The sequence below is a fragment of the Pelodiscus sinensis genome, chromosome 2, assembly GCF_052426305.1.
Source record: "Pelodiscus sinensis isolate ZL-2025 chromosome 2, ASM5242630v1, whole genome shotgun sequence".
NCBI lineage: Eukaryota > Metazoa > Chordata > Testudines > Trionychidae > Pelodiscus > Pelodiscus sinensis.
This window is the reverse complement of record NC_143053.1, coordinates 97,597,713-97,611,698: the sequence shown is the minus strand read 5'-3', so window position 1 is coordinate 97,611,698 and position 13,986 is coordinate 97,597,713. Positions and strand designations below refer to the sequence as shown.

The window sequence follows — 13,986 nt, the reverse complement described above, 5'->3', positions numbered from 1 at the left end:
CACATGTTGTGAATTCAGGATAAACTAACATTTAGTTTGTGCCAGTTCTGGGGTCTTCTGCAATCAGTGCCAGAGGGAGTCAGAAGAACAGTCTGTTTCAGCGGGATGTGTTGCAAACAATGTCAAAAGACCAAGGCACCATTTAGTTCATCTGAATGTTTAGTGTTTCCAGTGCAGTGATTGATTATTTTACAAAGGTGGGTATTGGGATACCCCCTCTCTCTGTATGGATTCCACTTCACAGGCAATGTTTCCAACCCTCTGGTACCTGCTGGGTGCACTGGTCTTAGTTTGATTATTGCTTTTTTAGGGTTGTTTTTTTTTTTAAATGAATCTTTTGTATCTTCTAGTTGAGAGTATTACAGGGGAAGCTGGACTGAGCCTTCTCCTTAGGTTGTCGAACGTTTTTTTTTTAAAAGGATTCTTGTGACTTTTTTTTGAGATATTCTGTAAGACCTGTTGTTTGCAACAGGACTTTGAAATTCACCTGGGAGAAACCCCATAGGCTAGAAAAGAGCCTTTGTTCCATAAAATTCTGTTAAAGTTTGCTGAGATAGCAAGTATTAAATCACAACTACACTAGTCCCTTTGAAGCCAATAGTTCTACTTGTGTGCTTAGTTACACATGTACTGAAGTGTGTACTGGATCAGAGCCAGGGAGAAGATGAGCCTTGTTCTGTCCTCTTCTGTGACAGCAGTCTATAATATGGATTTAGCAACTGAGAAGTCTCTACCTCCCACCACCTTACATCTTGGCTTCCAGCACCATTTTTTAGAGCAAAAATCAGACGTGGATTTATGCCTGTCAGAAATCTGGCACTTTTTCTAAAAAATAGTTTTTTTTCTGCAGGTGAGAAACTCCTGTTACCTTTCACTTTTGTTAATAAAAAAGCTTAGGACACAAATATTTTTGGGGGTGGTTGCTTTTTATTACAAACTAGTGACAATATTGGTGAGAATCTTTTTGTACAGCTGATGTTACTGTACTTTTTTCTCCCTTTTCAGAGTGTGATTTAGAAGTGTTAATCTATTTCTTGACTATAATTGAGTAAGGGATGAGTTTAGTCTAACTCCCATTAAAGCATCCATGTGGAAAAATGGATTTCCAACTAAATGGCTCTCTGTCTCTAGCTTACTGTTCTGCTTCTTATCTGCTTGGCATGTTGTAAGCAAATTGCTCATCCATAGGCCTTTAAGGTGAGAAGGGACCTTTTATAGTCTTTTAGTTGACTCCCTGGATATAGAACATCATCCAATATTTCCTGCATCGAGTCAATAAATTTTGCTTGAGCTACAGAATATCTTTTAGAAAGACAACCAAGCTCTTTCTTTTTTTAAAGGTGGAGACTCCGATGATGAACATGATAGCAGGTGGTGCAGCAGCCAAACCTTTTATCACACATCACAATGAGCTCAACATGGACCTGTACATGAGGATAGCTCCTGAACTCTACCACAAGGTGCAGCAATTGAATAATGACAGCTTACACACCTAGCAATAGGAAATGCTCTCACTTTCCTAATGAAGAAGATTGTCCATGTATTTTTTGCATTATAATATAGTCTCTCTAAAACTATAAATAGCAGAGGGTGAACCCATACCAGCTCTAGGGGAGAGAGGGAGCAAGGGCAGGGCCTTGGGGTAAAGCATGGATGTGGTCACAGCCATGGTCAGTGAAGGCTTAGCTTATCCTGGCCTGTGATATCTGCTGGCCACGGGAAATAGGCTAAGCCCAAGAACTTGTACTCTGCTATATGAATGACATATCCTTCATTTTCTAGATGTCAAGAGGTTCTCACAGATAGATAGATTACCAATGTTTTAATATATATGTAAATGGATAAAAATTGTTCTGCTAGCAACGACTAATTGTTTTGAAAATGTTCTGTAGTGACTAAGTATATGCATTTGACTTAGAAAGCACTGACACTCTTCTGTAGATAGGAAGGAGTTATTGAATCATATCTGTCACTGGTGATGCAGCATGATTAAAAGCTACCTAAGTCTTCACGGATCTGCCTATGACGTTTGCAGTTCATTTAGATGTAGGAAAAGCAAACACCTGTCAATTGCAATTATTATCAAAACACAAAGTTTAAATCCACATTTTTTACATGGATTCTCAGGCCCAAATACTAAATACCCCCTTCTGTAGGCATCCTTCAACAGCAAACCAGCCATTGGAAAGCAGCATGAAGTCCTTGGGAGTTCCATATACAGAGACTTTGCAAGACTGGACTCTAATTTTAGGCTGGCTTTTATTTTTTTTCAGTGAAGAATTGCAATATAGAATTGGCAGGAAAAATTGGCAAAGATCACATCCCCGTATATAAGGTTTCACTAAACATATGGTGAATATTAGGACTAATCACTTGTTATAGAGAATTGATATCCTCCCCAAGAAGAAAGTCAGTAGGGAATAATCTGGATTTTTTTGCAGATGCTAGTAGTTGGAGGTCTAGAGAGGGTATATGAAGTTGGACGTCAGTTCAGAAATGAAGGAATTGATCAAACCCACAATCCAGAATTCACTACGTGTGAGTTCTACATGGCTTATGCAGATTACAATGATCTCATGGACATCACTGAACAGCTGCTGTCAGGTATGTACTTGGGATAATTATATAGATTCATTAATGAACAACTTCAATGGTTTGGGTCAGGGGAGAGTCATTCAAAGACCATAAAGGAATATAACTTGTATTGATCAAATAAAAGTGCATGCAATTGACAAATAAAGGGATATAATATATTATTGTTTGGCTAATATTGAATAATTGGACCCACAGAAGATATGAGAGGACAGGATCATTTTTTTTTATTTCCCTTTTACAAAAAAATTGCTGTCTGTTATCACATAGGGTATGTCTAGGCTACATGCCTCTGTCGCCAGAGCCATGTGGATTAATTTACTAGACATACCTAAATGAAGCGGCAATTTAAATAATCGCCGCTTCATTTAAATTAAAATGGCTGCCGCGCTGAGCCGATCAGCTGTGTATTGGTTCAGCGCGCTAGTTTGGACTCTCCGTGGTCGAAATCAAAGGCATTTGTCGACCGCCCCAGTAAACCTCATCCCACAAGGCATAACGGGGTGGTCAACAAATGCCTTTGATGTCGACCGCGGAGCGTCCAGACTAGCACGCTGAGCCGACAAACAGCTGATCGGCTCAGTGCAGCAGCCATTTTAATTTAAATGAAGCGGCAGTTATTTAAATCGCCACTTCATTTAGGTATGTCTAGTAAACTAATTTACATGGCTCTGACGACAGAGCCATGTAGTCTAGACATACCCATAATGTCTTGTATAACAATATCTCTTGATCAGAACAGACAATATGTTGCAAGTAATACTATAGCTGCCTATGTAAAAGTCCAGGAATTCAGTCAGATTAAGATGAGTTCTGACATCTCACATTTTACTTATGCTAAGGCATGGTGAAGCATGTGACAGGTAGCTACAAGATCGCTTACCATCCAGACGGCCCTGAGGGAAAGGCAGTAGAAATTGACTTCAGTCCTCCTTTTAGACGAGTCAGCATGATGAAAGAACTGGAGAGAGTCACGGGAGAGAAACTGCCAGCACCAGAAAGTCTGGATACTGAGGGTATGTTAAATCTGTTAGGGCTTATCTCTGGGGTTTGAATGATGCAATGAATTAAATAGTAAGCCATTTTCACTTCACTGATCACTAAAGAAATTTTTGTGTCGCAAGATTTGTAATTGTGTGATAACCTTTCATTTTTTGTAACAGCGTGTTTCATGCCCTGGTTAAATTTCACTTGTATAGTCAGGAAAGAAGTCTGTGTGTATCTTAACCTTAACACCAACATATATCATAAAATGCATGGTTTTCCTTTTAGAGGTACTTTCTGCCACTTATGCCTTTCTCTTGAATATTCCTTTGAGACAGATGTTCTATTCGCTGCTTTCTGCCCAAAGGTGATTTTTTTTTTAAGTTCAGGCAACATTTTTTCCACTATGTTTGAATGATGGAAATGTGAAAAGGCACTTTTGTATTGAAGTGAAATATTACTGACTACAAAAATGCCAGGCATGGCATATGAATAAACCTCAGCGAGAGATGAGTTGCAATGCTGCTGTTAAAGAAAAGCAATTTAGTACTGTGAAAAGTTCTTTACATGGTTGCACAAACATATAACTTTAATTTGCATAGTTATATTGACATGAATTACTTCCTACACCGGTCTGATAGGTGTCGTATCAGGAATACATATTAGTGTAAATTATGTGATGTAACCTACATCTATATGAGGATTTGAGTTAGTAGGATTCTTTATTCCACCCTGGGGAAGAAGAGCCACAAGACAGGAATGAAGAAGTAGCTGGCTTCCTGCCAGGGGATCCCAGCTCTTGGGTGGGAGAGAAGAGATGTTTTGGGGCAGGGATCCCACACCTCAATAAAGGGGAAGGAAGAGAGCTGCCTCGGTGCATCTTGTTCTATACATGCCTGTGGCTCTAATGGGAATGTCAATTATTCTTGGAACTTGTCCTGTTAAGCAAATGTTGAGATGATAGTGACAACTGCTAAGAGTTCCCAGACCTCAGCCAACTATTATGTTAATAGTTTAATAAGAACATAAGAGTGGCCAAACTGGGTCAGACCAAAGGTCCGTTTAGCCCAGTATTTTATCTTCTAACAGTGGCTAACTCCAAGTGCCCAAGATGGATTGAACAGAACAGGTAATCATCAAGCGATCCCATTCCCAGCTTCTGACAAATAAATGGACCTATCCTTCATGAACCCTTTTGTAGTCTTGGCCTTCACAATATCCTCTGGCAAGGGGTTGCACAGGTTGACTGCATGGGGGTGAAAAGAAAAACTTGCTTTTTTTTTTCTTTTTTTTTTAAATCGGCTGCCTTTAAATGTTATTTGGTGACCCTTAGAACTTGTGCTATGGGAAAGAGTAAATAACATTTCCATAATTTGTTTTCGCCAAACTGGTTATGATTTTATAGACCTCTATCATATCCCGACTTAGTCCAAGCTGAAATATCTCAGTCGTCTTAGGGTACGTCTAGACTACAGGCTTTTGTCGACAGAAGTTTTGTCGACAGATACTGTCGACAAAACTTCTGTCGACAAAGAGCGTCTACACTACATTCAGTTCTGTCGACAAAGCAAGCTGCTTTGTCGACATGGTAGTGTAGACGCAAAGGACAGTTTACATGCAATAACACCTTCTGTCGACAGAAACTCTGTTGACAGAAGGCGTTATGCCTCGTAAAATGAGGTTTACCAGCGTCGACAAAACTGCTGAGTTCTGTCGACGTTATGTCGACAGAACTCAGCGGTAGTGTAGACGCAGGTATAGTTTTGTTGACAAAAGTCCACTTTTGTCGACAAAACTCTGTAGTCTAGACACACCCTTAATCTCTCCCCATATGGCAACTGTTCCATACCCCTAATCATTTTTATTGTCCTTCACTGAACCTTTTCTGCTATTTGGTCACACAGCTTTCCTCATTCTATTAGAATTACTTGATAAATGATGAATTTCTCTGTTCAGCACTAACTCTTACAGTAAAAAAAAAAGTTATTTGATGTGAAGTAACATGAATAGAAACACACCTGCAATGACATTTAATGAGGATCGGATCAAAAAAGCTTATGAATAAAAATGGAGTGGGGGAGAGGAGTGAGCCAAGTGTGAAGGAAAAGATCAACAAGGGATGGAATACTGGATTGGGAAGGGGGAAAAGAGGAAAAAAAATACAGATGTGGCTGTTAGAGGAAAGGGTGGGCATAGGAGAATAGTGGGAGAAGGTGGGAAATGAGGAGAGTTGGCAGAAATCTTGCAGTAGTGAGAAAAGGTTACTTTCAGGTAGAGTATAAGGAAGAAGAAAAGTGTTTTTTTAGGATATATTACATATTGGATACTGGGAGAGAGGAAGAGTCATAGCTTATATAGATGGCTCCTATAAGTAGGGTGTACGAGAAGGTGGCGCCTTTAGCTTTTATTCTCCCACATTCTGAACTAGCAGCTGTGTAAAAGGAAACAAAAATAGTAACGGTACGCAGTGCTTAATCTAAATGGCCATCGTTATGCAAGGTAAGCAACTGGTGATGTCTGAGGGTAGATGTACTTCTCTGTTTTGAGCTGGCTTGTGTTATTAAAAGCAGAATTGCCAGACTGAATACAAAGCTTCAATTCTCTCCAATGCCTCTCCTAATGTAATGCTAACGAAGCACAGCAGAACTCTGAATTCCGCTATGGGTTTAGTGTATATGCATGGTGGCTATTAGAACACATCATTATGACTGAAATTACGGAGTTTAGAGTGGAACCCAGAGGAGTCACTATACAATTAAGATTACAAATGCAGTATAGCCTGGTTCATATCCCCAAAATTGCAAGGAAAACACATTTGGATAAATGGAGGTCAAGTAAACTGGGTGAGGGGAGCAATTTAAGAAAGCAATTCATGCTGGGGAATATAATTGTGATTCCAATAAAAGGGTGTTGTGATCACATGGAGGATGGATGAACATGATTATTCTGTGGAGGTTTTCAAGAATGGGAGCAGGCAAGGTGATTTAAGATGAGGGAGCAGAAATGCAAGCATGCTCTGGAACTAGAGGAGAATTAGAATTAACTCATTGTGAGCATGTCTTCATGCAGGGACAATCCAATGTATCTAGACTTGGAGTAACTCCTCTCCAGTTAGCCTAGTTCTAATACAAGTGGCCACAATGTGAAATAACACTTGAACTGTACAGTCGGCATTAGCAGCACAGAGTAGCTCCCCCTATTATTAGCTCCAGCATTGGCAGCATTCAGACTTCAACCCACCCCCAATGATGGGGTAGCTAGAACTTGCTCAGGATTTTTACAGGTAGGATTCACATAGCCCAAGCTAACATTGCAGTGAAGGACAGCCCTAAAATTCAGTAGTCTTGAGGCACTAGCGATGACATCATTCAGCTCAGTCACAGATTCAAGTGGAGCCAGGAGTCCAAGGGTGTGTCTAAACTACAGGTTTTTTTATTATTTTAAAAAGTGGCCTTTTTTCGAAAAAAAAAAAAACCTGTATTTGCGTCTAGACTACCGCCATGTTCTGTTGACAGTAAATTGAAAGAACGTGGCGGTTTTGTCGACAGCAGTAAACCTCATTCTACAAGGAATAACACCTTTTTTGAAAGTCATCTTTTGAAAAAAGGCGCTATTGCACGAAAACAGGGCTTTTTTGAAAGAGAGCATCGAGACCCTTTCAAAAAAGCAAGCTGCCTTTTCGAAAAATCTTGTTGTCTAGACACTTTTTCAAAAGATATTTTCGAAAAAGCCTCTTTCGAAAAAGGAGTGTAGTATAGATGTAGCCCAAGTGATGAAGTGTCTGTATCACATGACGGTGGTTCCGTGAGCTATCTGAATAAGTTGGAGCCTTTTTTGGATAAGAGAGCAGTTTCTGCAATACCACAACCTAATTGGCACCTTTACCCTTTTAGTTGAGATTCTCAACAAAAAACAGAATAGGAGTGGAGGTTGCCCTACATAGTCTCCTGTGACTTCCAGGCTAGGGCAAAGTCCACTGGGGAGGAATTAGAGGAAGTTGTTGCCCATGATGTACTTGGTCTGTGGATAGGTAAATGTTTATATTTCAAAAGTGTATCTGACACTTTTTATTAACTTTAAATTCCCTGACACCTTTTCTTTCTCTTACTCCTATCTCCTGTATGGAGACCATTACAAGCTTTTTACTGAGCTGTTTCCTGAGCTAAGTATTTTTATGTCAAAATGTAAATTGAAATCAGCAGTTGAAACTAAATGTTAGGAGGAAATGTACCTTTTTTTGTTCCAAAATTAATTAGTAACTGAGCTCCTTTATTAACACACAGTCATAATTATTTTCATTTGTAGAAGCCCGACAGTTCCTTGACAAGCTATGTTTGAAGAAGGGAATCCAATGTACTCCTCCTCGGACTACAGCAAGGCTTCTAGATAAGGTTTCCTTGTCTTTATTTTGTTTCCTTCTTCTGTATAATATTTGGTACATTTCCCAACTTTTGGTTACATAACACTTAAAAATCTCACTGTACTATTCTGTGTGTATTTGGAATGACATCAATTTATGTTTTATATGGTTCCTTGTATATTGTGTATATATATATATAAACTTGTCTGGGATTTTACTGAAACTTGATCAAAGATATTTTCATAATATGTTTTTTCTAGAAGACCATTAAATTCAGTTTAGTTAGTCTGAAATTAGAGACATCCATCCCAAGCTAACAAAATATGTAAATGGTATCATGAGCCTTTGTGGGCACAACCCACTTCAATTGAAGTGGGTTGTGCCCACGAAGGCTCATGATATCATCTACATGTTTTGTTAGTCTTTAAGGTGCTACTAGACTATTTGTTGTTTTTTAAGTTTTTCCTATTACAGACTAACTCAGCTACCCCTCTGAAGCTTCTAATTTCAGAATTATTCTGGTCTAGTCAACTCTGTTTGACATAATTTCAAGTAGTCTTGACAGTGCGTACATTGTGGTTATATTATGGTCCATATGATATGCTAGTGACTAACTAGAGTGATTAAAGCTGGAGTAAATTTGACTTAACTCCCAGTTTAACAAATTCAAACTAGCGTGCGCACGGTACAGGGAAGCCTCAAAATTAGTCTGAAGCAGATTCCATTAATATGGATGTACAACCTTGATGTAGAGCCCCAGGAAGCACTGGGGAATAATTAGTTCATATTACTCTGGGGAGTAATTATTTTGAAATAGCAACACTGGAGCAGCCATACCACAGTTATTTTGAAATAACTGTTTCAAAATTAGCGTTACTCCTGATGCAAATCAGGAGTACAGATTTAGAATTCCAGGGCCCGTTATTTCAAAATAATGGGCTTAGTAGTGTGGACGCTCCACTTATAAATTAGACCTTGGAGGAGGTGGAGAGATTATTTTGAAATGAAGTCCTAGTGTAGACCAGGGCTTCTGGAACTTAGCAACTTTCTTCTGGAGTATAGCTTCTTCCCAGCTCCACTCAGTGGCCAAATTGTGAGGTCTTTACTCCATTCTCATTTGTTAAAGACCTTTTTGCTATCTTTGATGCAATTATTTGACCCTTATCTTTGAGCCTTTCTACCCAGTAGTCCTTTGAACTCTGTGTTCTGGTTCTATTACTATTTTCATAGCTCCTCATCCTCACTCATGTTTTTGTCAGCTGCCCTTTTACAGTGAGCTCCTAAAATAGGCTTGGACTGAATGTCCACCCCAAATATGCCCCAGAAGTAATTTTAAGGCCTGCCACTATCTTTGAAACTAGCTGACTCCAACACAATTGGAATAATCTCTCCAATATTGAGATAAATGGCAATTCTTATGATGCCGTCAGGGATAATGTAATTATGCTGAGAACGAAGTGAAATGCAAGTAAAAAAAAAACTGAAGTCTCTGTCTCTTTGCAGTTGGTAGGTGAGTTTATTGAAGTTTCCTGCATCAACCCCACCTTTATTTGTAACCACCCCCAGATCATGAGTCCTCTGGCTAAATGGTATGTAATATCAGTGCAAGTGTTTTAAATTTGAACTAGATTTCAGTTCATTGCAGGGTTCAGTAAAGTTATCCATTTGTAACTGTGGTTTTCTACTGAAAGCTAAATTGTGACTTTTGTCCATGTTATTGTTTTGTTATATTATGGTATAAAAGTCAGCTGCTGGCGCTGTAGTTGAGGGTTGTGAATTTCAGAAAAATGAATCCCCTCAAGGTGCATTATTTATGTACATACAGTTTAGGTCTTTGGTATGTCAAGCGAACCTGATCGTACCCATAAACCAGCTACATAGATGACTGTTACCTTTAATATGCTCACACTTCTTTTCACCTACAAAATGTAGGGCACAAAAGTGGAAGTATAATTAAGGCCAGGATGCACATATGCCTCAATCCATATAAAATAATCCACTGTACATTTTTTCCATTATTTTTGGAGAAACATACATTTTGAAGGCATTCACGGAAAAGAAAAAAGCAGTCATTGCAGGGAAGAAAAGACTCAAAACTAATTCTATAAAATGTTTAATTTCCAAGATAATTTCACTCTTTTGGCTCTGGATTTGCTGGAAATGAGGTTCACCCACCCTTTTCACAGCTCTAACAACAAGTATGAAATTGTGTTATTTAAGAAAATAAGTGGCATATGGTATAATTAAGTGTTTTCCTATAGAACTCAGGGAAAGATGTTCCAAAATTAAATTAAAACCCTAAAGTGTATGTGTTGAGTCCTTTATTGGAATTTTGATCCCAGTCTGGAGACCAAACTTTTAAATTGTGCCTCTTGTCTTGTCTTTCTAACCAGGCACCGTTCACAGAAAGGCCTGAGTGAACGTTTTGAACTCTTTGTGATGGAAAAGGAAATTTGCAATGCTTACACTGAGCTCAATGATCCAATGAGGCAGCGAGAGCTTTTTAAGGACCAATCTAAGGTAACAACTTCCAAAATGACAACAGTATGAACTAAAATATCACGTTTAAAAGCAATGAATGCAAGCTCTTGCCTTGAAAATTAACAGCCATAAGCAATATGTTGTTGAACTAAATGCTGAACAGATCTAGGTCCTCTGCACTGACCTTGAATTATTGTTTGGACTAATTTTGCTTCCCTTAACTCAGAGGATGTGTTCATCAGCTTTAAACAGGGTTTGGGTTCAACATAGCTTATGTCTTTTTGTCATCTGTCTGACTGAAAAATCTGTGGTATTATTGAAGCATAGTTAAAGATGGGGTTTCTTTTCACATTCACAGATTTTTTTTTGGTACACATTTAGCATGTTATTAGTTTTTTCAGAAGGCAGAAAAAGTTTTTTCTAAAACCCCAAATTATAAAGAAAAATGCTTTCCAAATTCATTTTTTCCCTTTCTCTTGCGAGTACCATTACTTCTAGTTAGTGATTGGGTGCAGAAGGGAAGGTTTAAATGTAGTGCATAGCCAGTTCTTCACAACATTTTGGACCCATGACACTCATTTCCAGTTATCTTTTTTTAAGGGGCCCACAGCAGAAATGAGATTGAGCTTTTTGACTTCCTACCTATATTGTATTTGTGCGACCTTCCCACATGTTGCTGCATTTGGCTAGCATGTCAGTTATAAGACTCAGAGGCAGAATGTGGTAGCAGAGCATACCACCATTTAGATGCCTTGCCTGTTCTCCAGTAAAGTCTAGAGGGCAGGGGTTGGCAATAATTTTTGATGGGGGAGCCACTCCAAGAATTTGGTAAGTGGTCAAGGTTCTGCAACTTCGATAACATTAATGGAAGAGATGAAGGGTCTGGGATGGAGGTTGGGTGCAGAAGGGAGCTTGGGGTAAGGGATTGGGAGGCAGTTTGGGTGAAGAAGGGGGTTGTGACTTGAGGCAGAGAACTGCAGTATAGGAGGGGGTGCAAGGGTTTGGGTTGTGACCTGGGGCAGGAGACTGGGATGCAGAAGGGCGTGTAGGGGTTTGGGTTGTGATCTAGGGCAGGCAGGGGATTATTATCTGGGGCAGCGGATTGAGGTGCAGGATCTGGGAGGGGATATGGGTGGGGGCAGCAAGGAGTTTGGTTATGTGGGGTGGGGGACAGAGGATTGGGGGAGGGGCTGGGGTGCAAGAGGCAGGCTCTGGTCAGGAGACTTACCTGGGTAACTTCTGGTCAGAAGCCCATCAGGTTTCTCAAGCAGATTTCCTGCTTTCCATGTCCCCTGCACCGGCTGCGGGGCCATGTGCTTCTGTGAACAGCTGCAAGCCCAAGGGGAGAGGAAGAGGTGTACTTTGCATGCTGCCTGTATTTTGAACAGGCAGCTCCCATTGGCTGGAAATCAGCCAATGGGAGCTGCAATATTATGCTGGGGAGGAGGTAGCATACAATGCCTCTCCTCCCCTTTTTGGGCTTGCAGCTGTTGAAAAACAAACAGGATCCCACAGCTGGCTTTTCTGAGTGGTGTGCAGGGGTGGGGCAGGCAGGGAGCCTGCTTGAGGAACCAGTGGCTTGATGGACCAGATCTGGCCCAGGGCCCATATTTTGCCTAGCCCTGCTAAAGGAAGTACCTGAAGTATCCCCTAACTTTCAGTCAAGGGATTAAGAATTCTCTAGGTTTAAATAACCTAATCAAGGACACTTTAACCAGCTGGAAAGTAACTAGTGTTACACGGTGAATTGTCAGGTAGAAGATTTTCCTCAGGGCTTGAATTCTCAAGAGTATTTCCTAGAGCCCCAGGGTCAGACCTTCTGTGCCACAGATTTGAAAATGTGTATCCGGGCTCTGCTTCTGTCAATTCCACCTGCATTTAAGCCCTGTTTTTCCTCTTGTGAAAGATTGTCATGTCTCCTGCCATCATCAACCTATGGAACAAAGCACTCATAATCGCAACCAAATCTTTTCCCTTCTGAGCTGCTGCTAAGGTGATATTATTGAAGACCACCCATTTATATAGGTCCCTATGGACTGCAGCTCTGCTACCCAACTGTAACTCAGCCAAGGAGGGATACAGACGCAGCCAGACTTGAATCACAAAAAAGAAATCAGCCTCTTACCTGCTGACAGAAAATGCTGCAGTTTCAGCAGCACATGTTTGTATAATGTCAGAGTGCTACATGGGACATTCAGTAGCAGTAAATAGAGTTCATGCTACACATCTTTTACAGTGAGTTATAAGTGCCTAGAGACTTGCCAAACAGATATTTGAATTGTGTTCATATTGTTTTGGGGCCTTAGGCTAAAGCAGCAGGTGATGAAGAAGCCATGAGTGTTGATGAAAACTTCTGCTTAGCATTGGAATATGGACTTCCACCCACTGCTGGCTGGGGGATAGGAATTGACCGTCTTGCTATGTTCCTCACTGACTCCAACAACATTAAGGTAGGTGAAGCAGTAATTAGAAAACAGCAAAAGGTAAATAAGTAGTTTTCATGCCTAGGATAACTGTTCTACTATTTTTTCATAAAGGGCAAAATAATATTGCTTCAAAATGACTTCATTCCATGTAGCATTGTGCTGCTTCTAAAGCAGGCAGAAAGGAGGATATGGAATATGTATAAAATGTCTTGTATTGCAACTTTCCACCATGTATGCCCAGGAAATGCAAAGCATCTACAAGGTGATGGGCTGGAAAGAGCAGCCAGGCTGCTTTGAAGCCCAATCGCACTCTGATAGCCACCCACCAACTTTCTAGTATCTCTGTACATTTGCAAGAGAGTACAGCCAGAGCCATCCTTAGAATGTATGGGGCCCTATGCAGTACTATTAAACTGGTGCTCCTGTGCCTAATGGCACCTGGGAAGAGGATTTTTTAGAGATGTGATTTTATAATCTTCATCAACACACTAATGAAATAGTTTTAAAACAAAGTGTAAATTAAAGTCCTGTCAACTAACACAGTAAATTCAGAAAGTGACAGTATCTACCTGGGGTTGGCAAATACCTGTTAAAAAGCTTCTTTACCATTTGAATGGCTCTTTCACAAGTTCAGTGTTCTGCTAATAGATCTGGCAGGCTTTTTCACTTTTAAGTTAACTAGGTCCTCTCAGGAGGAAGCAGTGAGTCAGGGAAGAAGGATAGGAAGAGGCAGAGGGTGGATATTAAGACTCAGTGGTGCCCCAAATTTTCGGGTGGCCTATGCAACTGCATATTCTGGGTATAATAGATAAGGATGGCTCTGAGTATAGCTCTGTCATGCTGGGATTTGATCTAACCAAAAAAAAATACTAATAAAAAATAAAAAATTGGGAACCACTTCTCCATCTTTTTCTGTGTATTCTATAGATACCTGAAAAGCAGTACAGTATATAAAGCTCCATATTTCAGTATTAGACACCTGCAGCTTCTTGCATGAATTTCAATAGGCCACTAGCAATAAGGGCAAATTCAAAAAGTACTTATCCATATATTTTATAAGTGTGCATTTCTCTCTCAGTATTTAAGAAACCAGGTATGGTGTGTTGCTCTACCCTCCTCTGCGCTTAATATGGCTGCCTGGTG

The 13,986-nt window shown here is 40.0% G+C and overlaps 1 protein-coding gene across 1 annotated transcript in view; it reads left to right on the top strand.

The window, feature by feature from the left end:
- Window positions 1-13,986, top strand: part of LOC102447253 (lysine--tRNA ligase-like) — a 103,342-nt gene that overhangs the window by 85,541 nt on the left and 3,815 nt on the right. Inside the window, exons 11-17 of the mRNA XM_075921054.2 lie at window positions 1,341-1,460; window positions 2,442-2,604; window positions 3,435-3,608; window positions 7,882-7,967; window positions 9,440-9,525; window positions 10,330-10,456; window positions 12,724-12,867. Of these exons, the coding sequence (XP_075777169.2) occupies window positions 1,341-1,460; window positions 2,442-2,604; window positions 3,435-3,608; window positions 7,882-7,967; window positions 9,440-9,525; window positions 10,330-10,456; window positions 12,724-12,867 (900 nt within the window). The remainder of the gene's footprint in view (window positions 1-1,340; window positions 1,461-2,441; window positions 2,605-3,434; window positions 3,609-7,881; window positions 7,968-9,439; window positions 9,526-10,329; window positions 10,457-12,723; window positions 12,868-13,986) is intronic.